Source organism: Dermacentor variabilis, unplaced genomic scaffold, assembly GCF_050947875.1.
Source record: "Dermacentor variabilis isolate Ectoservices unplaced genomic scaffold, ASM5094787v1 scaffold_12, whole genome shotgun sequence".
Taxonomy (NCBI): Eukaryota; Metazoa; Arthropoda; class Arachnida; order Ixodida; family Ixodidae; genus Dermacentor; species Dermacentor variabilis.
The window spans coordinates 40,892,074-40,919,781 of record NW_027460280.1 but is presented as its reverse complement, the minus strand read 5'-3'; the positions used below and the strand labels follow the sequence as shown (position 1 = coordinate 40,919,781).

The window sequence follows — 27,708 nt, the reverse complement described above, 5'->3', positions numbered from 1 at the left end:
GTTTCTGTCACTGACCATGTCGCATGAATTTTCGGCACGTTGGGGCACAACCCACAGAAATTGCGGAATGTCAGCAAAACAGCAATACAGGCTCAGTCCGCAATAGCAGCGGCCTCGCTCTGAATATATACAGTGACAATTAATAAAAAAGCGATAAATTCAACATATTTTGCATGAGAAGTCGCGTTATTCGATGAAACAAAAAGTACACCTACCAAAACAGCTTAGCATGTTAGCCGCATCTCTTTACCATATATACCACAGTGCGCGCATTTTGGCGCCATCTTTTAAATGACTTGGCGTGCTCGTCCATGCTCGCCGTTGCACTGAATTGCTCCTCAGGCTGTGCATACATCTACGGTGCTAAAACCGAAAAAAAATTTTTTTGGTTCGGTTTACATCCCCTCTTATGCAAAAGACACCCCAGTTAATCACAACATCCCGTTATCGTATGCACCATGTCAGGTGTGTCTACCCAGACCCCAACGGTATTACATCTGCGGTTGCGTATACACAATAAAAATCGTGATTTAAAAAATTTGTATCTTTCAGAAAAAACAAACACCCTCATTAAGCTTCCATAAGAAAATTTGCCTCTTTCCTGCTAACAAATGACCGTCTTTTGTATTTTTTTATGAACTAAATCGATATCAGAGTTACGGCTGAATACATAATGGAAATGTTTTCGTTTCGTTTCTTTGTTTTTCTCTCGTTATTTCTTGCTGTGCAGGACCAGTCAAGGCGACAACTCGGCTTCCCGAATCCTCAGCTACTATATACGTCGTCAAAAGCTAACGGGGCGTGTGATCTGAGGAAACGGTGAACATTTCAGCAGCCTTGGCCACGCAGCCTGGTATTCGGATTCCCACGCTGTATGCATGCGGCATAGCGATATACAGTTTACTTGCTGCGGGCATAAACCGTTGGGAAATTCAAGTTATTCTCGTAATCCACACATATGGCTGCTGTGTCATAAAAGCTCCGCCTATTAAGAAAAAGCTTGCATACAGGAAGCAAGGTGATTTTATTAAAATAACAGACTGCTTGAAACTTATTCAACTGATACAGTCCCATGCATATTATAGTCCAATACTGCGTACTCGTAACCAATTAGCAACAGTCGCATTGTATACGTTCCCTTTTCTTTCAGCTGACAGATCTTTTGAAAGATGGAAAGCTGGGGGTGGCAAGTTGTAAAAGGCTATGGACGAATTCTGCATCCATCAGCAAGTAAGCAGGTTTCATATGGTTGGTTTTTCTTTTGTGCTATGTTATATGCATGTAAGAGTCTCTGCCTGATCGTGGGAGCTAGAGCCAAATAAGCCAACGCGATTGTCGATGTGGAAATCGGAAAGCCTTGAACGCTCCACAGCCTCGTTCTTCGTTGTAGTGACCATGATGACACGTACCGTGTGTATTATTTCTCCTTACACTGCGTCGTGAAAGGGGTGTCTCGTTAATATAAGTATTTTGCTTTAACTGATTTTCTTTTGTTGTTTTTCATGCTGGCGTGCAGCACATTTGTCGTTATTCACCATTGAAGGTTTAAAACCCGTTCTTGCATTAAACGGTCGTGTTTGCTTTTTGTTTTTTAAAATTTCTTACCGTAGTTTCGGTAGAAGTGCGCTTAACTGGGTTGGTTGGTGCATGTTGTACAACATGCGCCAACAATTACCTACAACAACACCACGGTAGTTTCCTGCTTACCCTCTCGGTCATTCGGAAGTGGTGATTGTTCACTGATTCTCTCTGAGCAGAACATAAATTGCGTACTGGAGCACTTCTAATTTTTCTTTTTCTTAGAATTCGTGGCTCACAATGACACACTTCAAATGTGTGCAGGTTGTGCCGATCTCCTGTTTAGCGTTGCTATCACCATTTAGCACGCACCAGCCACGGAGCTCAACGACAACTCTTTACTCTCGTGGATCCAGGCTTTCTTTAGCGTAAGGCGAGCGGTCTTCTGACGCATGTGACGGGTTCAAAAAAAGAAAACTGAAGGCAGTTTGCAAGACTCGCTATTCCCCGCGTGTCCGTACCTGACTGCAACGCAGCCCAAACAAGCTATATATAAAGAGATATTGTCAAAGGGACATCAAGCGGCACTTTGCACTGCACTAGGGCGGTTGCAATCCGACGCAGAGCGCAAAGTTCCTCGGTCACGTCGTACGCGTCGTCGAATCGTTCGTCTATGCAGCGAAAAAAAAAAGTGTCTCGCAGTTTTCCGCAGCCGTCTTTTCTGCGTTTGGACAAACATGTTACAATGAAAAGAAGAAAAAAATTCTGTCACCAAATTTTCAGTTCCTCATTCGGTTGTCTCCCTCGCCGGATGTCCTTCGCAGCATCCGCTATGTATATCAGCACTAACTGAGCAAACAGGTAAGATCTTGACGTTGCATTCCTGCTATCTCCCGGAAAACTCGGGCAACCCTTGATCGTCGTGTTCAGGCCCGGCGTGTCCGCCAAGGCCTCCCACACGTCGCGAAGACCGTGGGTTCCGTCACGGCTGGCGGTCTCACCCGGCAGATGGCTTCTTCCCATCTGACGCAGGGCCCGCGTTGGCCTCGCCCTCGCCGCTGTTCCCTATAAAGGCGGCTCGGCCCGCACGATGCGCCGCACGACGGCCGCCTGCTCATCTTCCACGGTCTGCAAGATTCTCCGGTGAGCACGTTTCGTCAAACCTCGCTGAAATCGCGGAGACCTGGCTGTGCGCGGGTAGCTATAGGCGATGACGAGTAATAATCCGTTAGTCCAAAAGTGCGGGATGTGGAATGCGCTTCGTCATTTATGCGAGCAGCATGTGTCAGATCACAGCCTTGCGCAGGGCTTTCCGTTCCCGGAGAAGAAGGGCTAGTGTTGAACGCTCTTTCTCCCTTATTGTAAAGTAACTGTTTTCGATTTCTTCGATTTACGATGGTGCTGGGCTTTTAAGTGCGCGACCATGACCTTGAGTTTTGAGCCAGCTTTAGCGTGTTTGAATGCTAGGCGTGGGTGCCCTCCACGGTCTGCACGCACGGGCTTGCGGTTCGCTTTATACAAACCTCAACTACCACTCGCTATACGCCGCCAGTATATGGCTGACCCCCAACAAATTTTGAGCGGATATCACAGCTGCTTTATTTGGTGATCGTACGGTATTGGCAAAAAAATAAAAATAAGAAGCGGCGTTGTTCATCTTGATTAACACCAACAGCGGATGGAAAGAAAATTAAGTTTGCTTTTTTATTTTTATTTATTCTTATTCATTTTTATCTACTTTTATTGCTTTCTTTATTTTATTTTTTATGCTGGCCCTCCATATTCCATCTACTCTCGCTCTCCGTGCTAACAGGTTGGAAAGCTTCTCTGCCAGTTGTCTTAAATTACTAATTAACTCGCTTAGAAAAAATGTGCAGTGAATCTTCGGAACGACCAGTAACAGGAGGATGACAGGCACAAAAAGAAAGCGCAATCATAATTATGTTAATAATATGTTGTAACCAGAATAGGCTAAATAAATAGTAGGTGTCTACTATACCAACTGCAACTTCAGTATGATTATATACTATAAGAACCTGTTTATGTGATTCGCACGCACAACTTATAAGTGGAGCGATATGTCGCAAAGCAAACTATTATAACGACGTATATCATCAAATGGCGCAGATGCTTAGCGATCAACTTTAAGGCATGTACTAACGCGAAGTGGTCTACTCGAAGCGTCGAAGATTTTGTCAGTGACACGATCACGTTTTTCTCCGCGACGCCATCGACTTTTTTTTTCTTTTAATGTGCTTTTGCCGCATAGCTTTATTTAGTGCACGTGCGTGCTCAACAGGGTAGATTAGGCAGATTTCATAAGCTCGTAAGACCTTTACGCTTTCTCAGAGCAAACATTCTTGTCGGCATTCCCATCACGACGCTGTCCGTACAAAGGTTCCCACGTGGAGCATCACGCGTGCTTAACGTGGAACAGTACCGTGTTTTCCTGACTTTAATATTGCCCCCTCTGTATAACAGCGTCGAGATACGCCAGCTGGCTCCCAAAAGGATATATCGCTGCGCTACACGTGTTCAGAACTGTTTGCGAAACGTTATCGATTATTCCCTTTACGTGCCGATACTATTGAATCTCGAGCATTTCCCTTGAGCGCTCACTGCAAGGCGCGTGCTCACGGGCCGTACTCCCAAAAGTTTTCATTCCTCAGAACTCTTGTGATTCGCCGGCCGCGAATCGCGAAAGTTCCGAGTTACATGGTGCGCAAGAGCTTTCATGGCTCCGGGCCGCGTCCTTTTCGCAGAAGCGTTGTGGCCCGGATATTCGCCGGTCATACATGCACCAAGGCCGGGCGCGTAGTAAGTCTTCGCGTTCAGTGGCGATGATAGCGCTACCTCCTCGCTTTTTCTCGCGTCACGTATAACGTGCATAAGGGCCGGCGGACGATTTGATCGATTGGCGACGAAATAAATTATTGTTTTTATTTGGTTTTGGTCAACAAAAGTGAGAAATACGGACTGTCTGATCCATTCTTTTCGCCATATGCGGCGGGGCGAAAGCCGATGTATAGGCCACACTTGACAATGCCTATAATGGACCGATAGGGGAGAAAGCCGCGGCAATGACGCCCATGCGAAAACAAAGGCCACACGTCTCCTTGGCCTCTGCTGAAGCGACCCGCGAGACACGTGCGACGCGTCTGCAGGTGTACTGGAAAGGACGGTAATAAAGGAGAGAAATAGGCAAGTGAACAGATCCTCCCGGATACCTTAGCGCAAGGAAAAGTGTTTGGCAGACCCCTGTGCACGCACTCATGTCCTCGCCATATACTTAATGAATAACGGGGAGTTCGTGAGCCTATGCTCGGAAAATCAACGTCGCACGAAGCAAAACATGTTTCCTTTGGGGAGAAATTTTGTTTCCACATTTTCCTGTACTGTTTTCTTAAATGTTCAGTTTCCTTGCCACGATTTACACGCTTACTGTACTAATGACCACACCAAAGCGAAAAAAAAAATTCTCAGCTGATGCGAATGTCTGAATGACACAAATTTTGAAAGAAGTCCAGTCCAGAATGCGTTATGCACTACGCCTTTTCTTTCGGGATGATTCGAACGTTCTTTTGTGTTACGATGGCTGATCCGAATCAGTTGAGGCGCGGCGACATATCCCTCACAGTCAGGACAGTACGGCCGCGGTGTACAGCTGCGATGTCGGTGCATAAACTCTTTGTCTTTCATGGCATTCACAAATGCCATGCGCACATTAGGAGCGCTACTGCGTGCAGTGAGCGCTTTAAATGCAGGTCAAGAGACGAATGAGAAGTTTTGCGCATTGTACAGAAGGGCCTCGTGGATGTCATTGTGGGAAGAAAGGGCCAGAAACGAACCAAAGACAAATCCCAAACCAAAAGTAATCAACATAAATAAACAAGACTCTCGTACATTCGCTTTGGTGCTGCTGTTGTGGTTGAGAAGTATCATATGAATTTCTGATGATGCGAATACTTCTCGTGGTCCCGAGAAGGGCGTCTCATCGGGGTTCTACTGCCAACTCATTCATGTTATGGAACAGAGGCACTACTCTGACTCCTTACTTCTTCGGCATTATCGGCACCCTTGAGAGTTTAAAATACTTTGTTCGCTTATATTTACGAGGACTTTCTTCTAACAATTAAATATTTTGCCAGTCCTAAGAACGTCGTTTCTAACACCACAAAAGTTTTTTTGGTCACTTCGGTCCTCTTGGCCGTGTGTGTGAAAACATTTATTGTAATGAGGTCTGGAGGCTTGACTTCTTAAGCCAAGGCGGGCCGCTCCCACGTTGGCACTGTCAGACCAAGCCTTTCAGCGACATCATGGGGCATCTGGACGGCCCTTAGTTGGTCCTGAAACAATGGGCTTTGAATCCTTTTCTCCCACTGTGTCCATTCTTCAACGAGGTTGGGGAGAGTCGCGGGACACCCCGCGAGCATATGTCTGATTCCAATGATGCCATTACAATCGTTGCAGTCCATCTTAATCTCCCTCTCAGGATATATTTTATTAATGGTGTACGGTGTGAGATATGCACCTGTTTGCAATAGGCGCAGTGAGACTGCCTGAGCCCGGTTCAGTTTTGAATGTGGCAATGGGAATTGCCTGCGTCCTAAATAGTAGTGTTTGGCGATGTCATTGTATGTTATTAAATGACCTCTAGATTCCCTGGCTGGATGGTGAACGGCTCGGTTGTGACTGTCACGGTTAGCAAGTCCTCGTGCCAAGTCATGAGCAACCTCATTGAGATTTATCCGAGTCTCGTCCACTTTCCCCATATGCGCAGGAAACAATCGGATTTCAGTTCTCATAATCCCAACGTTTTCAAAAAGTTTAGCTGCAACACCAGCTACGTAGCCTTTATCAAAACACATTATAGCGGATTTCGAATCACTGTAAATGCAGGCCCACTTATTACTCCTGATGGCTAGAGCAATTGCCACTTGTTCCGCCACCATGGGGTCCTTGGTAAAAATAGTGATAGCATCTTGCACCTTCCCTTGATAATTTGGGACAATGGCCGTATATGCTTCTTTACCTTTCAACCAGGCTGCATCAAATATAGCTGCCAATTGGTTCTGCTGTTCTATTTCCTGCAAGAGTCCTTGAAAGAAATTTCTTGTCAGCTGGCGCAGTGTGGGCTCCATTTCTTCATTTATCTGCAGCGCGTGCTGTATTTTCTGCCCTAATGCACCAGCAATGCCAGATAGCAACATTATTGACCAATGCGTTTGACAGTTTGTTTTATATATGCCGTTGCAGAAGGGCTTCATTTCATTCGGTTGTAAACCGCGTCAACTCTGCGCGGACAGGTAGCTCTTCGGCTTTGCACCAACCGCTCGTGCTGCGAGAGCTCCGAGCTGAGTTCTGGATCCATGTCGCTCGTGTTGGTTGCTGATGCACCAGTGCCGTATTTTAGTGGATGAAGTGCAATAAGATGACGTTGCTTGAACTAGTTAGCTGCAGGTTTAGGGTGATAACTCGGTGAGTTTAGTTACCTATTTTAGCGTTGAAAGACATCGTTCTGCCCTTGCAAGAGAGAGCTCTATGTTGAAATGCAGAGAAGGGAATCGGGGACCAGTTCTAGGAGCAGGAAGGGAAGAAGGAGGGCCTTTGTGCTCTAAGACATTCGACTATGAGCGATAGAATTTCGCATGACCGGTTCACTTTTGTAATAACGACAAATTTGCAATAACAGTCACCTTAATTTAGCGATGTGGTACTTGCTACGTTTGCAACATCTTGACTACTTTTGCATGTGATATTGTTTGGTATTTTTACTGTTGCTCCCATCATGTTCTATCTTCCTGTACATATTCAACGTAATTGTACTAGTCCATTTTCCTTGGACTAAAAGTAAGGTCCACGTTTTAATAGTGATATGGCTCAAAGTTATATTCTAAATACTCTTGACCGAGCTCGGGCTACGTCACTGAGAGGAACGACTAAAATCCCCATTTCAACGCCGTTCGAAAAAAAAAAAAGCATATCCTGTTAGATAATTGGCTATCGAAGTGCATCGGCGAGGAAAAGTCTGCCGCACATTAACTGTGTGATGTTTTCTTTCCTGTGTGCCCCTCGCAAGAGCCATGTGGAAGTACACGGCGATGCTGCTGCTCTGGCTGCTGTGCCTCGTCGCTGCCGCTCCGGCGCAAAGTAAGCCGAATGTGGAGCCGATTGCGCACAGCGCATGCGTACGGCCGATGGTTGTTCGAGCACTATGCGAGCAGATCAGAAAGGGAGTACAGCATAAACAATCTCAGTTCCGAGACAGTTTCAAAAGTCTGTTTTGCACAATCAGTTTAGCAGCCAACAAAAGAAAAATACGGGTGATAATTTTTTGAGTTTCCCGAATTTTTTTTCAAACATCGCCTGTGGCAGAGCGCATTTCTTGTCCTTGAGATGGATTAATAGAAGTGGCGGACATTACTAGCGCGAGAAACTGAAACACATATTCCATTAATTAACAAAATTTCAGTAAATAACTTCTTAAATAATTACTCTGCGGCACGTATTGCAATTTAAGATTTTCAGCCGGTGAGTTCGCAAGACGTATCAAGTTTAAATGAATCTCCAGAATGGCACCTGTTTTGAGATATTTCCCAAAGTGTGGAACAAAATACATGGCCTTCCCATGGCAATCACTTTCGTGCTTTAATGTATAAAAGACGTTTTGTTAAAGAAGTGGAGCAACAGTACATATTTACTTCGAGTTTGATGACGCGTACCTCCAAACTGGTGTCAGTCTGGAAGTTTATTTCAAGTGGATACGTCTTGCAAACTCGTCGGCTACAAATAAGAAATTGCAGTATGTACCACAAAGTAAATAATTAAGAACCTAATTAGGGATTTTTTAATTAATTGAATATGTGTTCTGATTTCTCGTGCAAGTATAATGTCCGCCCGTCTGAATATTCCAGCTCAAGGACTAGAATTATGTTATCTGCAATAGGCAACATTTAAAAATTCCGGAAAACTTAAGAGTGGTCACCCCGTATAATGTACAAACAAACAAACAAACAAACAAACAAACAAACAAACAAACAAACAAAGTAGCTAACTAAGGAGCTGATGTATAGTGTACCAACGAAGGGAAGTAATTATTATTGGAAGTCATTTTGCGCAGTCAGAAAATTTTTGTTTGTTTTGTCACCACGTCAACAGTCAGCTAAAATCAATAAACAGAGGTAAGTTTTTGACAAGACAGTCTTAAAGCGCCAAATGAAAAGCAGGTTTTGAAGAGACCATGTCATCATGATTTATTTTTTGCTTCAACGGTCTAGCCAGCGATGCGACCACTGTCGCGCACATTCGTCCCTCGCCGAAGTATTGGCAGAGCGCGGGTAGCCACGGCTGCGTGTGACACGACTGTCGTCGACGGCGGTGCGCTCGCCGTACTTTTCCTTGTCTCGGTGCTCCTAATTAATAAACACATCTGTTGGGGCTACGTGCATTTCGATTTCTTCGTAAGTAGGGAAGTCATCGCCAGCAGGTGCGCCGTTCCCTGCTTTGTCATTTATTAATCGTACGTGGTATCGCAAATTGCGCAGCCACACACCATGCGTGGTAAGCATCTCGCCTTGCACTGCATATGCACGTAAAATCGACGTCAGCACTTGACAGGCACGAGAAAAAAAATTCTGTAAGCATAGGACTTGCTTCTGCAACCGCACCTTACTTACAGGCATGCATTCCTGTAAGAAGACGCTCTCATTCTTCTCGGTTTCCATACCTAACAAAATTCTATGTGAAATTGCAGTCATTGTAGTTACGCGAATACAACGCAACCGCAAATTTTACGTGAGAGGGAACTTTATACTATGTTCGCAAAATTAGAAATGAAAAAGAAAAGGAACTATGCGTTTTTAACACGAAACAATGATGCAACAGTTTTTTCGACGGTAGTATTACTCAAACCTATCCGATGAAATCCCCGCGGTATCCTCTAAAGACTCTGGGGTGGAACTGCAGTGAAGGCACACCATTTACGAGAATCTCTTACCGAAAGGGCGAGCGAGACATCAGCTGCATACACGGTGGCCTCTCTGTGGAAAGGTGATCAATACCAAATGGGAAACAAGGAACAGCGTCGATGCTGTATTAATGAAGCCTATGATTGACACATCGAGCAACCAAAGTACAATCCCTTCAACAGCAGATATAACGTATATCTTCATGACCGTTGCTGTGTATATTTGCTTTTGCAGGTAAAGAAGGCTTGCTCAATGCATTGTTCCTCAATGACCTCTAAAAAGGTCAACGTATCCGCCACAGCTGAAAGTTCTAAGCCATTGCCCGCACGTGTTCGCGGATACACTTCGTGGTAGCGGATTGCGTATCGCGCTGGGCCCAGATGCGTGCGCGCACGCACAACGGTGTTCGGCGGTAGTGGATCAGAACCTGTAAAACGTAGCGATTCATTTCGCTCCATTCTATTCCTTTCTTATCAAGCGCTCACGGCGGGCCGATCGTGATGAATGTCAAGGGGGTCTCGATGGGTTAGGGAGGGGGGCCGCTCTCCTATAGGTAAACGATACGTACAGAGCGCCGATCGACTGCTGATTAAAGCGGAAAGGATTGGAATAGAATCGGAATAGAATCGTTATGTTGCAGTATAATTTGTAACTTGGCAAGTTGGTATGAGGTGTCATATAATGAAAACGGAGCGCCAACAGAGCCGTTAAGAAGGGCGAATAACAAGAGCTGGTGTTGTCGCCCTTCCTTATGTCCCTGTTCTGACCATGCCCTTTAGAACGCAGTTCTTAGGCGCCCACTCCTGTGTTGAGCGTATAGGCATCGGCCTCAACACAACGAACGGGCGGAGTGCAGCGGAGGATGAAAGACGGCGATAGCGAAGAGAGCGCGACGAGAAAAGCGGAGGAGGAAGGTACAGCTGGAGCATGAGGAGGAAAGCGAAGGATGAGAGCATGACGGAAGGGTGAGAAGGAAAGAGGAGAGCCGCACGAGACGTGCTCCACGGCAGCGAGCCGCTACGACATGGATGGATAGATGGATGGATGGTTATGAGCGTCCCCTTTGGAACGGGGCCCTTTGGAACGGGGCAAGATCCTGGTGGGTTGCGCCACCAGGATCTTGCTATTATACTGCCTAATGTCCTGCCTAGGTTAATAATAATAATAAAAAAAGAACACACGATGAATTCCCATAACCAAACTTTCTGACCCCTAATGTGAACTTTTAGTGCGTCCCCGTTTTTTTTTTGTCGTTTCCCTACTTCCCCAATCGCCTCTTACTAATCAGACATGTTTACTTTCCCCCTGCTCTCGCTGAACCCAAGGACTCCAAGGATGCCAGAGGTGCCTAAATCGACCGCTGGGCAGATATCTTCACATTCTAACAAAACCTGTGTCATCGTTTCCCTAGCTTTACCGCAGCAAGCACGGGCTTCTTCTTCCTTGTTGATCTCGATTTATATACGTGCGTGTTCTAAGGCATCCTGATCTCGCTTCAAAAAGTAATGAGCATTCCTTTGAGTTCTTGTAAATTGTTTCTGTCCTGATTTCGTTTTTCCTCTGAAGTAGTTGCTCATAGCAGGTTTCTTTCCCATTGCCGCACCCATGAGATTATCTCAGCCTCTCTGACTTTCCGCTTGACGTTCTTTGTCGCTGTGTTGCTCGACCTACAGGCCGCACACTTGCTGGTAAGCTTCCTAGTTATTTTCCTCCACTGTGAATCAATGTTTTGCCTGTACAGACACCTCAACACTCTCCCAGCTCATTTACTTTCTTCCATATTCCTCAGTCGTTCTTCATAATCAATTTTACTGTGAGCTTCCCTCACTGCAAAACTATTCCAGCTCATATCACGCTGCACAGCTTCATTTGTAGTCTTCCCGTGAGCGCCCAATGCGAGGCGTCCCACTGACCTTTAGTTGCCATCGAGTCCTGATTGTACCCCTCACTTAAAGGAAACAACCGCAAGTAAGTCATAGAACCATTACACCTTTCCACATACCCCGGAGCACCTCGTACCTATTGTATCCCCATATCGCTCTGTTTTTCGTTATGGCTGCATTTATCTTCCCCTTTAATGTCATTGTTATTTCCTGTCTTTCCATATATCTATTGCCTTCGTTTATCCATATACCAAGGTATATATATTCTTTTACCCGAGTTATTTCCTGGCCCTGTATTGCCACTGTCTGTTAACTGTTTTCTTTGAATACCATGACACCTGATTTTCAACGCTAAATTTCAAACCTGAATTCTCGCCTTCCTGTCCACAGATATTAAACAAACGTTGCAAATCACTTTGCTTGTTAGCTAGCAACACAATGTCGTCCGCATAAAATAAACCTGGAATCCGCTGCTCTACTACTCTACCCGACTGCTTGTATGAGAGATTAAACCCGATATTACTTCCATCTAGCGCCCTCTCCATCTTCACCATGTACATCATAAACAGCAGTGGAGACAAAGGGCACCGCTGCTTCAGTCTCTTGTTAATATCAACTTACTCCTGATCCCTTCTCATTCAACGTAAACGATATTTTCTAGGTAAATCGCTCTCAAAATCTGTAGACAATCGTCGTCTAAGCCTGCGCCTTCCAGAATATCCCCACAAAATGTTGCGGTCTACGTTGTCGTACGCTCCTGTAATGTCTAAAAAGGCCACATATAACGGTCTGCTTTCTATTCTTGATATTTCAATACAGCGAGTAAGAACAAATAGGTTATCATCCGAACTCCTACCTTCTCTGAAGCCATTCTGCAGTTCTTCCAAAATGCCATTATTCTCTGCCCACGTTTGCAGTTTTAATTTGATTGCCTGCATTGCTAATCTGTATATTACCGATGTAATTGTCAACGGTCTATACGAGTGAATTATATCTTCCCCCCCCCCCCATTACCTCTATAAATTAAATTCATCGTACTTTGTCGCCAACTGTCTGGTATTCGTCTATCTTTTAAAGTTATTTCCACTGCTTTCACCAGAGCTCCCATAGTAGCACCATAGTGCACTCTTAGACGAAGTTACGCGCTTTGAGGTGTATATATCTGCCACACAACGATAATCGTCATCTGGCTTGCTTGCGTTTCCTTTCTTGAAAACGCCGCGCCCGCTACTTTCCTGTCGGGAATGCTGTGTCATGCGGATAACGCGCATGTCATTCGTTGCTGGGAAGTACCGGGCTCGCCGCGTTAAAGAAAGGAAATGCGGACAAGACAGATGGCGATTATCGTTGAGTGGCAATAGGGTGTAATTTTGCTTAAGAGTGTAGCGTGCACCAGGCACCATAGTATAACGTGCGCCATCAGGCGGTCGCCGATGACGTCATTACTAAAGCACGCGGCAAGAACGTCCACCGACGGAAACAAAGCGCTGCCGTGAGCTTCGGACCCACTGCACATGCGCTACTTCGTCTGCGCCGCCGCTAGAGAATGCGCTCCGCGCGAGCCACGCTTTCCAGTGTTTACGCTTTCTATCTGAACAGTGAGCGACGCAACCGGTGGAATTCAAAGCACCTAAAGAGACGCGCTCAAATTTCACATTAGCCTGTATCGTAATGATCGGTGAATTGTTTTCACGATGAATCGTTACATCGTCTAGGACCAGGACGGGCCCGTAACTTTTTGCGCCCATTCGCATCCCTTTTCGACCGCTGCTGCTCCTTCCCTCTTTCTTTCACCACTATTTCTATCCCTTCCCCCCTGTGCAGCGCGGTTGAGGTGCCCTCATCTGAGAGACAGTTACTGCGCTGCACTTTACCCCATGTTCCTACTTTCCAAACAAGAATCTCTCTCTCGCATCCCTCACCTTCTCGCGCTATCGCAGATCGAAGTGGATGATGTTGCGCCCGTTTGTTCGCAGCAGAGGCAGTATTAGTCGTGCGTTGGCTTTAATAGCGTGCTGGCGGCAAGCATCAGACGCAGATTTTTGAGCACCTCCGGCTGGTTTACGCATAACAGGTGAATTGCTCAGTTTGTGTTTTAAGAAGCAAAGTTCAGTAACGTGGAAAGTTGGGCTAGTTGGTGAGTGATCATAGTACCTTGCTGGTGAAGCAGCGCACAAACACGGACACAGTGGAGACAAGTAGGAATAGACGACACTCGCTGCACTCGCAACTATTTTATTTCAGAACACATACTTCAAGTTTATATACCTGCGCACCCTCAGGCGTCAACGCAAATCATGGCAAGATTAGAGGCTTTTATATATATATATATATATATATATATATATATATATATATATATATATATATATATATATATATATAAATATATATATATATATATATATATATATATATATATATATATATATCGTTTGCCCGCTCATACTCGGGCGTCAAAGGCATTGCACTTATCTATCATGGTGTGCAATCCTATCGTAATTTGTTGCAACCCTACCAACGATTTTTATTACACATTTTCTTTTCTCTTCTTTTTAGTGTACTTCCAAAAACGCAACCTCACCATGGCTTAGATGGACAGATGGCTGACTGATACAACCCTCTCCCCTCTTGTGAATATGAAAGGCTTCGATTATTTCCCTGGTTAGTTGATCCTTATGGTGTGATAAAACTGTGGCATCATTGTAAAGCGGCCAGCACCCATGTTGTGAGCAGTGCCCCTTAATATGGGAATGAATGTTTCCCCCCAGTGACTTTTTGTGCTCTAAAAGTCTCGTGTTTACACAACGACCTGTTTGGCCGATGTATACTTTCCCACACGATATGGGCAAACAGTAGACTACAGAAGACCTGCACTCGACAAGTTTTTCTTTGTGCTTGACTGTGCACTTACGTCCATTTTCTTTTACTTTTGTTGACACTCTACGATCCAGTCCGGCACATATTTTTCAGTTTTTTCAGCGCCTAACAAACTCGGAAAAATATGTGCCGGACTGGATCGTAGAGTGTCAACAAAAGTAAAAGAAAATGGACGTAAGTGCACAGTCAAGCACAAAGAAAAACTTGTCGAGTGCAGGTCTTCTGTAGTCTACTGTTTGCCCATATCGTGTGGGAAAGTATACATCGGCCAAACAGGTCGTTGTGTAAACACGAGACTTTTAGAGCACAAAAGGTCACTGGGGGGAAACATTCATTCCCATATTAAGGGGCACTGCTCACAACATGGGTGCTGGCCGCTTTACAATGATGCCACAGTTTTATCACACCATAAGGATCAACTAACCAGGGAAATAATCGAAGCCTTTCATATTCACAAGAGGGGAGAGGGTTGTATCAGTCAGCCATCTGTCCATCTAAGCCATGGTGAGGTTGCGTTTTTGGAAGTACACTAAAAAGAAGAGAAAAGAAAATGTGTAGTAAAAATCGTTGGTAGGGTTGCAACAAATTACGATAGGATTGCACACCATGATAGATAAGTGCAATGCCTTTGACGCCCGAGTATGAGCGGGCAAACGATATATATATATATATATATATATATATATATATATATATATATATATATATATATATATATATATATATATATATATATATATATATATATATATATATATAAAAGCCTCTAATCTTGCCATGATTTGCGTTGACGCCTGAGGGTGCGCAGGTATATAAACTTGAAGTATGTGTTCTGAAATAAAATAGTTGCGAGTGCAGCGAGTGTCGTCTATTCCTACTTGTCTCCACTGTGTCCGTGTTTGTGCGCTGCTTCACCAGCAAGGTACTATGAAGAAGCAAAGTTTACAGAAGGCAGGACAACAAATATTCCCAATATGTAAATTCCAGGAAAGGTTATTAGAAAAGGTTACTCCTAGGTATTTATAATTTTCAACTTCTTTTAACGCTGAAGCGGCCAATGTGTATTCACATTTTAAAGGGCTTTTCTTGCGAGTAAAACGAAGGCAGACCGTTCTGTCTTTGTTGAAGGCCATGCTCGACTTATCACCAGTTCTTGTATATTCTGTAAGTTTAGATTAAGTTCCGTCTGGTCATGTACTGAAGGTATTTCCCGAAACAAAACGCAGTCGTCCGCAAACAATCTAATTTGTGTACCTGGTGTAACAACGGTGACAATGTCATTTATGTACAGTAGAAACAGCGGTGGCCCCAGGGCGCTACCCTGGGGTACACAGGATGTTACGGGAAGACAGCTGGAGTTTTTACCTTCAATTGAGACAAACCGCACACGATCCGAAAGATAAGCTGCTATCCAAGAAACTATAATATTCGGAAGATTATTAACTTTAAGTTTTTGAATCAGTTTATAATGAACTACTCTGTCGAATGCCTTAATGAAATCTAAAAAAAGAGCGTCAATTTGACCGTTAATATCTAGGGTTTTTGCGAATGTATGAATTACAGTTAACATTTGTGTCGTAGATGAATACCCTTTTCTAAATCCATGCTGGCAATCTGTTAATATAGAATTTATTTCTCAAATTTTGGTAATGTGGTTCGCGATGATATGCTCAATTAGTTTGCAGCATGACGAAGTTAATGATATTGGGTGATTATTTTCTACCGACAAGGGATTGCCCTTTCAAAAAATTGGCACAGCTCGAGCTGTCCTCCAGTCGTTTGGCGCTTGAGCAGATAACAAAGAATCTCTAAACTGTATAAAAAGAAATCTACGTCAGCACATATCGGCGATGAAAGCCCGACCGCCGCGATAACGGGCGCCAAATAGAGCGATTCGCTTTCCAAGATAAATGTGAGGTAGATCAGTTCACGGAGCCGTCCGTAAAAAGTTGACAGCTAGACTGAACAGGAACTTGTGCTCGGTATGTAAATATTCAATTGATTTTGATTCTTTTTGGTTCTAAAGAATATATCGAATCTAAAGAGAAGCTTTCTATATACACGAAGCTTTCGATTTTAAATAGTTCTTGATATTCGATTCGAAAATGTGTTACTCGAAATTTTGTAATATAATAATTTGAACTAAATAGCATGCCTAGTCTGGTAACAACATCCTCCCTGCAAGGACTCATGCATAAGGTCTCTTCTTAGCGAAGGCTTCCACTGCCTTCTGTTTCCTGTATAGTACTGACATCTACCTCGACTTTTGCGGCGAAAGCTGTATATGACTAACCTTCCGTAGTTTTTTCGGCCACCTCTCCTCCTTTCTCTTGAATAAAACCTCTATCTACCGAGCTCTGTTCCGAGTGAACACGTGTATTTTGTGTTGCAGGCGGCTTGCTGCACCGCAAGCCGGCCGCTGGGTGAGCGGAAAATAGCTGAGCGGGTGAGCGGTGAGCTGGGTGAGCGTGCGGAAAATAAATTTCAGGCAACTGACTAACAAAAGATGCTCGCGAATCTTGAGATGTCTGACACGCCTTGGTGGAACTCGCAAGGTTTACCTTGACAAAGGGACACTAGAAGAGGATGCTAATCTGGATTGGTAAACTATACATAACTTGTGGAATACCAAAAGCGTCAGACTTAGCGTGAGTGGGGCCTTGGTAAGTCGCAATAAAAGATGGGCTTGAAGTTGCCATCTCTTTATGATGTCATGATATTCGGAGAACGTCTGCATGAGACCAGTTAATACTACGATTATCGATAAGCAAGCATTATATAGCACTTTAAGGAACCAGGGACTTAAGCTATAGTGAGCTTTGAGAACTTATTTCTGAATGAAAACGGCCGAAACGTTCGAAAACACTTTGAAATGCGTGACGACATGCTAACGTACCGGCGCTGCGAATCGGAGGAAAAACTAAAAAAAAGAAAAAAAAATATGGCGCCTCATTTTTTCCGTTATAATCCAACATATCTCCTGCAAATAAACGCAAATCGATTGTTGAAAAATGCTTCATCAGGCAACTAATTTAGTGTTGCTATTTAGTGTCATTTACTGAAATTAGATGTTGTTCATCTTTATCAGAGTGACAGCATTTTATAGGTCCATCGGGCCGAGTGATATGTTACGGTGTTCCATTATTTGGCTATGTTGTGGTGGTGGGAGTTTAGCAACAGGCTTCTTGTTTAGCCTGGCGATCAAGGCCTGCAATTGCTCCACCCGAGCGTTTCTTATAGAATCACTGTGGTGTTTCACCACATGTCCATCAGACCAGTCTCTCTTAAGAATCCAATAAGGAGACGCGAAGTTTCTTTGCGGGCTATAACTGGTCCTTCGGGAAACACAAGGCGTTGCAGACACGTATGTGGAAGGTTCTTTTGTTGCAGATTTTTCAGGAGAGTATCCCTTTCGGCTATGCCGTGGTCACACAATGCGCTGTTACATTTCAGCTGCCAGCAGGTGTTCACAGGTGTCGCTATTTGGAGTATACAGTGAATTGTCTCCACCGGCAATCTGTATCACATGTTCTAAGAGGGATACAAGTGAGCACTTCTCTCTCTCTCTCTCTCTTGCTCTTGTAGTAATATTCCTTGCGCAAAGAAATATTCGGTTTTCGATTCAGTATTAGAACCCATATTTTGTTTTTCGAAAATTTGGAAATTTTGATGTTTGAACAGGCTTACAGCACATGAGAATGAAATCCAGGTTTCCATATATACGGCTAAAATTACGTCCAGTTACAGCCGTCCAGTCGCAGCGATACAGTATTTGAAAGCGCTGAACCTCGTTGGAAAGTTCAAAGTCACGAACATGACGTAAAGGAGAGACCCTTTTCGGAAGAAAAAGCAGCCTTCGTCGTCGGGGACGGACAAGCCTTGAGATAGAGACACAATACCTCAGCTCGTCTTCAATTTTTCTTTTTATTGCGATAGAAATTATATGGACACTCCAAGGGAATTCCGTCGGCGTGAGGTTACGTTGTAAAGTCCAAGGGCGATAAAATCGTTGCAGCGCGCCGTATGCTGTATGTGTGAAAGAAAGCTTGGGAGGGTGAGCTGGCGATCCCGGCTCAATGTCGCGCGCGAGAGGGAAGGAAGCGTCTAGGAAACACGCCGTCTTCCGTCGTGCGCTAGGCACCGGCGGGAGGGGGAGGAGGGGGGCGCGTCCTGCTGCGGACCGCTGTAAAAGCCATCTCGACGGGGACAGTCCGCCGCGAACTGATTTTGCGTTGATGCGAGACGGAGCACGAAATGCTGGTGTGAGAGCGCTGCTGCCGCCGCGCTTCCTCACTCTAGCATTTTGACAGCGAGCTTCCGCGGTCATCGAGTGAGATGTGTTCAAGGTTGCTTGTGCGCGCGTGACACCATGTTAGTATGCCCATGTTTACAAGTTTACACGATCAATAAAGCTACTATCCTTACTTCGTATAACTGCCCACTAATTTGGCAATCGGTGCTTCGCCTTTCGGGCGAAACTGCGACTTTTTCTTTTCTCGTGCACCCATGCACTGCATTCCACGTGGCGCGCGCGCTCCCGCGAACCTCTTTCTCGTTGGCGTTATGCGCCGCCCAGTGTAGCAGACGACGCTACCACAATACTTGAAACAGGCGGTTGTAAGTCAAGTTTCGGTTAGCGCCATCATGCAGATACGGAGAGCAAATGTTGGTTGCAGATGGCAGCGAGTAATGTTTATTAAGGCGAAAGCCTTAAGTGGTTCGTTGCAATGGCTCATACGAAAACAACGCGTTGTCTCAGTCGAGTGGTACAAAATATCATCAGCAGCAGCGGCTCATACCCCCGTAAACAAGCCAAGATGCAATGACTCGTACCCCTGTAAGCAATATATTATTTATTTGTTACCCGCCGTGGTTGCTCAGTGGCTATGGTGTTGGGCTGCTGAGCACGAGGTGGCGGGATCGAATCCCGGCCATGGCGGCCGCATTTCGATGGGGGCGAAATGCGAAAACACCCATATACTTAGATTTAGGTGCACGTTAAAGATCCCCAGGTGGTCGAAATTTCCGTAGTCTTCCACTACAGCGTGCCTCATAATGATAAAGTGGTTTAGTATAAGTATAATGAGTATAATAAGTTTATTTTCCAAGTTCAACTGGAGGGTTTTCTGGCAAAAAGCTGCATGAGCAGCTTGACTATGTCCAGAAAACCCCTACAAGCAGTAGCACACGAGTGGTACAGAAATCAGACGCACATACAATAGTTACAGTCAATAAAGAGAAAACATGCACCAGTTATGCGTACAGAGTCTAATAATCTTTGCACAAAAATTTAAACAATAACATCGAAAATAGAAACGCTCAAATGGTCACACAAATGTTCAGAATTAAATACTAGGAATAATCAAGCAAAACATCAAAAAGACGTAAAATCACATTTAAACAAAATATTTTCGCAGCTCAGCTTTGGTATATCCTATTGTGTGTTTATACGTGTTTAGAACATGGGGCAGGTTGTAAGACAACATTTGTAAATTATAATTAATGCGAAAACGTGGTATATTCCATGTATTAATAGTTATTGTGTGCATGTTAGCATGACGCATGTCCAAAGATGCCAGAGTCGAATAGGAATCGTCAATGGATGCCGTCGAAAAATACATTTTTTTTTGTAGCAACTTAAAGTGATACAAATGGCGGGCCCGGACAATGTTATGTGCTTCGAAAGCATACTTGGAGGTAGTTGTATTATCAACATTGGTGATTATTCGAACAATTTTCTTTTGCATTACGAGAACCTTATTAATGTTTGTTTTGGTCATTGTGGCCCATACTAAATTGCAGTAGTTAAGGTGAGAAAGAAAAGTGCGCAATAAACTTGTAATTTACATTTCAAGGGTAAAGTTTCAAGACATCACGACAGAACCCCGCAGACGGAAGAGAGTTTCTTGCAGACAAAGTCAGTATATGGGCATCCCAGTTTAGATAACAGAAAAAGTATCCTCCAAGTATCTTGTGCACTTCAACTATTTCTATTTGGTGATCTTCAAAGTGAAGCATGCAATGCAGTATTATCGGTTTGTTTCTGGCGCGAAATATTATAGCCTTGGACTTTGTAGGATTAATTCTTAACTTATTCATCCTTGACCACCTAGACAATTTATTAGCAGGTCATTACACTTCACCATTAAATCGTTAAGGTTAGGGCCTGAAAGAAGTGTGCTATCATACGCGTATATCACAAAATCAATGGAAGGATCTATGCTTACAGTATCATTTATGTACGTATTGAACAAAAGGGGTCCCAATATGCTCCCTTGTGGGCGACCACAACTGATAGGCAAAAGGGATGAAAGTTCATTGTCTAAAGACACCAACTGGCTTCTGTTTTGGAGACATATCCTTCAAGCAATGTGAGTGGTCTACCACGGATTCCGTACATTTTAAGTTTGTTAACAAGAATCGTATGATTTAAGCAGTCAAAAGCCTTGCTAAAATCAAGGAAAAGGCCCACGTACCGTATACAAGTTCTTATTAATATTGTTCAAAATTATTTCCTTCATTGTTAATAACGCTGTTTCTGTATATTTACCAGTTCTGAAACCAAATTGTGACTCAGATACTACCTTATGTTTGTCAAAAAAACTTACTTATTCTTGAAGAAATGACTTTTTCCAGACCTTTGGAAAACACATGGAGTACTGAAATCGGTCTATAATTCTTTGGCACGTAAAACCCCATAATTTTTTTATTTAGTTACTTGTAAAATACTGCAATCACAAGCTGGGATTTTAGCAGTGTGTAGTACAGCATGATGTACATTTGATAGGCAACCAGGGAAAAAACAAGATGCAATAATATATACAAAGTTCAATACAAATAATCAAAAGAAACAAATCTTGTTCATGATAAATAAAATATGGAATTGCTACAGTGGAAATGGCTCATACAAAGCTCAAAACAAGTATCCGAACCATCAATAAAGCATTGCATACCCCCCCCCCCCTCGGAAGTACGCTACAGCCGAGGATGCTCGCCAAGCGAGAAACGAAGCGCGATGTGCGAAGCAGCGGGAACAAGGCTGAGAGGATGCAACGTGAAGTCGAAGGGAAACTTCGTCGAGCGCGAGTCTGACCGTCTCATGCACCGCGCCACTGATGGCCACCTAGCGGGCGCTTCCAACAGTACGCGCGGGAGCAGTAGCAGACGACAACCCTTTGAAGAGAGGACGGCTGAAGTTGCCGGCTGCAATTTCTCCTTTGTTAGGGTGCCAGGCTGTTTCTTCTGTGGTGACAGCTGTAGGGAAGACGCTGACCTCTGTGGGAGCGGGTATGAACACGATGTTACCGGTGTTTGGGACAACATGGTCGACATGCGTGCCAGGTGTGTCCCACAGACAAACGCTATGAACCCCATTTACATGAAGTGGAGCTCATGATAACTATCACTGTAAAAAATCGTCCGTTGTTTTTACGGGAATTCGACCGTCAGTCTTGGCTGCCAACTTGTTCCCGTAAAAATTACGGATCTAAGTTGTTCTTAGTCACGGGCCTTGCTTGTGAAATTCACACATTTCCCGTAAAAATAACGCAGACCTGTAATTTTTTTTACGGGTACCGTCAGTAAAATTTACAGTTCCTCCTGAAAATCGCTCGTCAGTTGTTTTACTTTGCTATTAAATACCACCGTTACGGCATCAATCCCGCCGGCGAAAATGAAGCTAGACACTGCACAACTGCATCTTTAATTTCAATATTGAACACCCCCCCCCCCATACTGTCCCTTAGAAACAATATATTTGCGTACTGTACTTTTAATCGCTTGTTTCACGCGGTCTGACTGTTCCAAATCTGAATGCTCTAGTCAGGGTAGTCGGGATGCGGAACTCTCCCTTTCCTGCAACAAAATACATCGCACTTACTGACTGAAGCTGAAATAGGCTGCAACACAACTAAGCACCAATGCAGTGCAAATACCGCATCAGAGAAAATATGCAATATACTGAGACAGCTGCCAGTAATTTGCAGGTAATTAGGGGCACCATAATCCTGGCCACTATTTTGTAGCGATGCCTTATTCTTTGCTATTCTTATAATCCTCCACAAACGGCTGTCTGACCCTATTGATAATGAGGGCACACCGTCGCTCTGACCACTGGCCAAGCACGAAAAACCCGAAAAAGTACAGAATCGGAAAAGGCATCGCTACAAGATATCAGCGCTGTCAATGGAACAAATAGAAATAAAGTAAGCGAGCAGCTTAACTTATCGTAATGGCGAGCTCACTTTTGAAACACCACTGATACAGAACGAAAATTTTACACTGGAAAACATCCAGTGGTGTTTTATAATGAACAACAAATATTTCAAAACACTTTATTGCACTTTACGTAGCTTTAAAATAATTTCTTGCGTAGATGACTTGGTGAAAGGGAACCATTTCTGTAGTTCGCATTGCAAGGTTCTGGGCTGCTTGGCAGACGAAATAGTATCCCTGCGTGTAGTCAACTAGTTCATGCTGTGGGGCAAAGTAAAAAGAATGACTCAGTGGGCTTCTAAATGCTATAAAGAGGCGCTTACATAGAATGTGAGTGCTCTTGAAAAGAGTGGTTTGCATTTTATGAAAGGTAGAATGACTTATAACATATTTTCAAAGTTAGCACAGAACAGAGAAGGCAGGTATATGGGGCATACTTACCTAGATGTTCCATTCACACTCAGTAATGCGCTGCACCAAGGCAAGAACTTTCTTGCTGACCGCCACATTTCCTTTTTTGCCCTTCCTTCCACGGTTTGCGTTTATGCCAAAAAAATGCCCTAAATGCCTCCCCCCCCCCCAATAAAGAGAAGGCAGGCATAATTGCAATAAAACCTTTATATAACGGCATTAAAGAAATGATTCGGATAATCTGGAATTTTTTTGAATGCCACAGCTCACACTGATTTCAAACATGACATACAAATAATACGATTTTTTTGTTTTGAAGAACACCAGCCTACGAGAGGATTCAAAGTTGGACAAGTTGTTTCATGAGCAAGTTGAATAGGAAACAGCGCAAAAAAAAATCTAGTAACCGACAAAGCCTGCTGTGTACTTCTCGTCTTGTCCCCGATTTTCGTGCACCGTTTCTACACCTAACACCCAGAAGATGTGACTTTTGACTTTTATTATACAGGTGCATCTGGTGTAAGGTGCACGTGGGAGGTCTGACTGACTTTCATCATAGAAAAAAGCCACAGATGGGTTTTGCTTTTATATGCAACAAATCTCTAAAATGCTTTTATTCTTTAATGTGAACACATTTTACCTAAGGATATTTTAGACCTGCTTATTACCTTGGGGGATTGCAAACTGAATATAAATCTCGCTGCTATAAATATGGGAGCAGCTTGACCTTCCGATTAACTCCAATAATTGATGGTAGCTCGCAGCAGGAACCGAAACGCATTACTTTTGTGTAATTTGAAACTTAGGCCTCAACATTTTTCAGCTTTACAGACGTGTACTGTGAAGCTGAAAAAAGTGGACTAAGCTTCAAATCGTCCAGTGTTATTTTTGATTACACAGAAGCAATGTCTGCTGGTTCCTGCTGCCAACTACCGTCAATTTCTTGTATCAAGCTAGGACACTGAATTTACAATATCCACAGCACTGTTAAAGGTGCTTGTATACAGTTTCTTTCTCTTAAGGCCAGTATAGTATATGCTATTATTGTGCATGATGCAAAACAAATACAAGCATAAACATAAAATAAAATATACCTTTGTATGAATTCAAGTGTGCATGACGCCTTCTCTGCATAACAAATGTGGAAGCAGAAGTAAGCTGTCAGCAGCATGCAGAATGCTTGCTTGAACGTCTTTGCTGCTGCCACAACATGGCCATCAACAAGAAATAGGTATTCTTCAGGCATCCAGATGTCATCACCTAAACAAAATGAAAAGAGTACTTGTCACTTTTACATGATAGGGCTGACTGCTGCATCAACTGTTTTGTACCAGTCGTATGCAAAGTATACGCATTCCAAAAGTTACGTTCTAGGGCACTTTCTAATTTTCACTGAGTGTTGTGTGCCACTTGTTCCTAAACCAGCAGGTCTTTAGCTTTCTTTCAACCACAAAATAGTGTTGCAGGAAAGAAACTATAAATGGCTTTTGAAAACTATTTTGGGCAAAGTTATGAAGAGTATTTGAATAAATAGAAGTGAAACTATAGGCATCCTCGAACAAAAAGAGCGTGTACCATGTGCATACCCATTCAAAGACATAAATTTGCGACAAACTTGACCCGATTTTTTTCACCATTCCTGTATATCTGTGCTTTTAAACTTGAATATGACTCATTTGCATACAGTTAGCGGTTTACAAACCATTGCTATACAGTTACTTGTGAAGACTGCTGGCACATAAAAAATGCAGATACTGGCTCTCTGGCAGCATAGTGAATAACAGAAAACAACCAGAAAATGAACTGAATATTAAGGATATGTCCATGTAGTTGGCAGACTGCGTAACCCATGGAACTGCTATATAAAATATATGGAAGAACATTAAAACTGCAATTCTGGAAAAAAATTTTTGCATATTGCGAAAGCAACAGGCTCAGTGATCAAATGTATGCTCTTTCACTTGTTTTCAGTCAAATTAACTATATAGCATGCTCATACTTCCCTACATGGTGCGTTCGAAGATCACAGATTAAAGGGAATAATAGCACATATTGGGTGCATTTTGTTACTGAACTGTCCTGAGAAAACTGAGTACTAAATGTTAATTTTCGCTGTTGAGTAGTAAGCTCTGTCGTTAACATAATGAGGCACTAACATACTGGCAGCATAGGATATTCACAGGAAGTCATTAGTTACATTTTAATTACAGGTTTCATGGCTTATGTGGAAACTAGAGAAATGGTGCCAGTGAATGTTTATTGCAAGTCAATATTTGTAAAATTCAAGAGAGAGAGAGCATGCGGTTTAAAACACTTGTCCTGAAATATCGGCTTCAAATATACCAACATTCCATATTGGTTTGTAAACCCTTGCATATGGAGGTCTCAGTTGTAGAACCATATGGAATGCTTATGTACTTGGCACCAACATTTCCAGCCAAAATGCGCCAGCCTAAAACAACAACTAGCCCCAAATCTCCGATCCTATACTTGGTGTAAAACAGAGAAATGAAGTTACATATTTTAGTTTATTACACCGTCTTAACGTTCATTTGCATTATATTGACTTCTTTTCTCAATAACTGTAGCATGGCAGTGTAATATAGGACAGCCCATAACTGCAAGAGCCTCATGTAATTCCTTAAGGTAAATCATCAAAATACTCTGGGCTATACGGCTGCTACATTACAACTTCTTTAAGTACTTATCCAATAAAAATTGAAGCTTTTTGGCACCATTTATAGTCAACGAAATGCCAGATATAATTTGAATGCACGTACCTGCTGCGATTACGCAGGGAGAAAGCGGTGTGTCCTCAAATCAAATCAAACTGTTTTACAATGAGACATGGCTGCAAATGCGTCGCACACAGTCCGTGGCATGCGAGCACACCAAAGAGAGAACGTCCAGCGTTCCTGCGGTGACGGGCGGAGAAGAGAAACATAGTTGAGGAAGCCGCAACGTGAACCACCTCGACTTCCCCAATGGCGCTGCCACCCCCGCTGCCGCCGCCGCGCCGCGATCTGCGAACAAAGCCACAACGCTCACAACAAACAAAGGCGGCAGCGGGCGCACGAAAGCATGCAAAAGTGACGAAGAGCACTGCATCACGTGTAGTGCTCAGACTGGATAGCGAACAATTCGCAACAGCAGTACCACGTGCGCACGTCAATGAATGTGCCAAACCCGTTTAAATCAAAAGCGGGAGAAAGCAAACATGGCGAAGCCGAAGAGTGGCGCGGAAGCGTTCCGCAGGCGACACCGCGGACTTGGCAAGCTCAACCGCTAGCTCAACACTCAAACGAGATCGCACACGCTTCGCAGAACACCATTGACCCGTGCGTAATGACTCGACCTACCTGCGCTTACAAGGCGACCAACCGTTCTTCTTTGTGTGCACTTGTACGATTTCCACTTGGCACAAAGCCGCGGCGCCGGGACGGCCGAAGTTGCTGTAGCGTGCGTCTTGCCTTCTACAGCGCGCGCTAATGCCTTAGCGATGGATGGATGGCTGGATGTTATGAGCGTCCCCTTTGGAACGGGGCGGTGGGTTGCGCCACCAAGCTCTTGCTACTATGCTGCCTAATATCCTGCCTAGGTTAACAAATGAAAAAAGAAAAAAAAAACACTATGAACTACCACGTCCAAATTTTCTGATCCCCTCTTGCGAACTGTGCTTTTGTACGTCTCCGTCTTTTGTCGTTTCCCTACTTTTCTTCCACCAATCCTCCAATCGCCTCTCTTACTAATGTCTATTGCGGACCTGTTTGCTTTACCACTGCTCCCGCTGAACCCAAGGGCTTCAAGCAGTGGCGTAGCTAGGTCGTCTGGTACCCGGGGCCCATAGGTCTTCTGTCACCCCCCTCCCCGGGTGTAGCCGGGGGAAAGAGGGGTGTCTTCAGTCCGTGGACGTATATGACACCCCCCCTCACTGGCCCTTGCACCCGGGGCCCACGGCCCCCCGGCCCCCCCTGTTGCTACGCCACTGGCTTCAAGGAGGCCAGTGGTGCCTAAATCCACCACTGGGTAGACGTCTTCACATTCTAATAATATATGCTCCGTCGTTTCCCTAGCTTTACCGCAGCAAGCACATGCTTCTTCTTCCTTCTTATATCTCGCTTTATAGGTGCGTGTTCTAAGGCATCCCGATCTCGCTTCGAAAAGTAATGAGCTTCCCTTTGAGTTATCATCTTTGTTATCTTTGAGTTAGCGCATGCGCGTTTCGCGCGCCGCGAACGGCCGGCGCGCCAATGAGCATCCGCGCAGCTCGTCCTTCTTCTCTCTAAACACCTCCCCTCGACCCTCTCCAGGCTCTCGAAGCTTTTTTAACGGCGGTGGTGCTGCTTTCTAATTTACGGTATAGATTTGGCATATTTACGGCATATCTGCCGTAAAAAATCGCAATTTTTTACAGTGTAGGCCATAAATTTGGTTGAGTGATGCGATCTCTCGATCGTTTCTGTTTTTAATTCTACCCTTGCCGTAATGCTGCTTCTGTAGATCAATAATAAGCACCCGTTGTTGGTGCAGACTTATATCAAACAAATCCGCATGGTGCGGTCGATGTGTGCATATGCTGTTGGAATTTTTCTGCCGATGAATACATGTGACATCGCCGAATAAGTGCAGTCGAAGTCACCTCAACAAGAGTAATTGCGAATTTATTGATGGAAACGCGTACACTAGCCAACGAAGTCACCAAACGCACGGGTTAATAAAAGCGCGTGTTAGTGCTGTACCGCCCATGCAATTCTGCTGCATACGTCGATGAACTGCCGCTCCTGCTGCAGTTCTTGCAATTTTAAATTCCCCATGGGAGCTGCTTGGAAACGTAC

At 44.1% G+C, this 27,708-nt stretch overlaps 1 protein-coding gene and 1 long non-coding RNA gene across 4 annotated transcripts in view; one reads left to right on the top strand and one right to left on the bottom strand.

Annotated features, from left to right (window-relative positions):
• The first annotated feature begins 2,537 nt into the window (after nucleotides 1–2,537).
• Nucleotides 2,538–27,708, top strand: part of LOC142566323 (mite allergen Lep d 7-like) — a 35,120-nt gene continuing 9,949 nt past the window's right edge. Inside the window, exons 1-2 of the mRNA XM_075677242.1 lie at nucleotides 2,538–2,661; nucleotides 7,598–7,668. Coding sequence (XP_075533357.1) covers nucleotides 2,609–2,661; nucleotides 7,598–7,668 — 124 coding nt within the window. The 5' untranslated portion in view covers nucleotides 2,538–2,608. The remainder of the gene's footprint in view (nucleotides 2,662–7,597; nucleotides 7,669–27,708) is intronic.
• LOC142565867 (uncharacterized) lies at nucleotides 22,574–26,417 on the bottom strand. 3 transcript variants are annotated; one of them, XR_012824895.1, is made up of 5 exons: nucleotides 26,233–26,417; nucleotides 25,654–25,896; nucleotides 23,968–24,133; nucleotides 22,904–23,030; nucleotides 22,574–22,723 (listed from the first exon to the last, which is right to left on the bottom strand). It is a non-coding gene; the product is annotated as an uncharacterized LOC142565867 (long non-coding RNA). The 3 variants fall into 3 exon arrangements; XR_012824894.1 differs by having other exon boundaries at nucleotides 22,904–23,022; nucleotides 26,233–26,373; XR_012824896.1 differs by having other exon boundaries at nucleotides 22,904–23,022; nucleotides 25,654–25,788; nucleotides 26,233–26,369.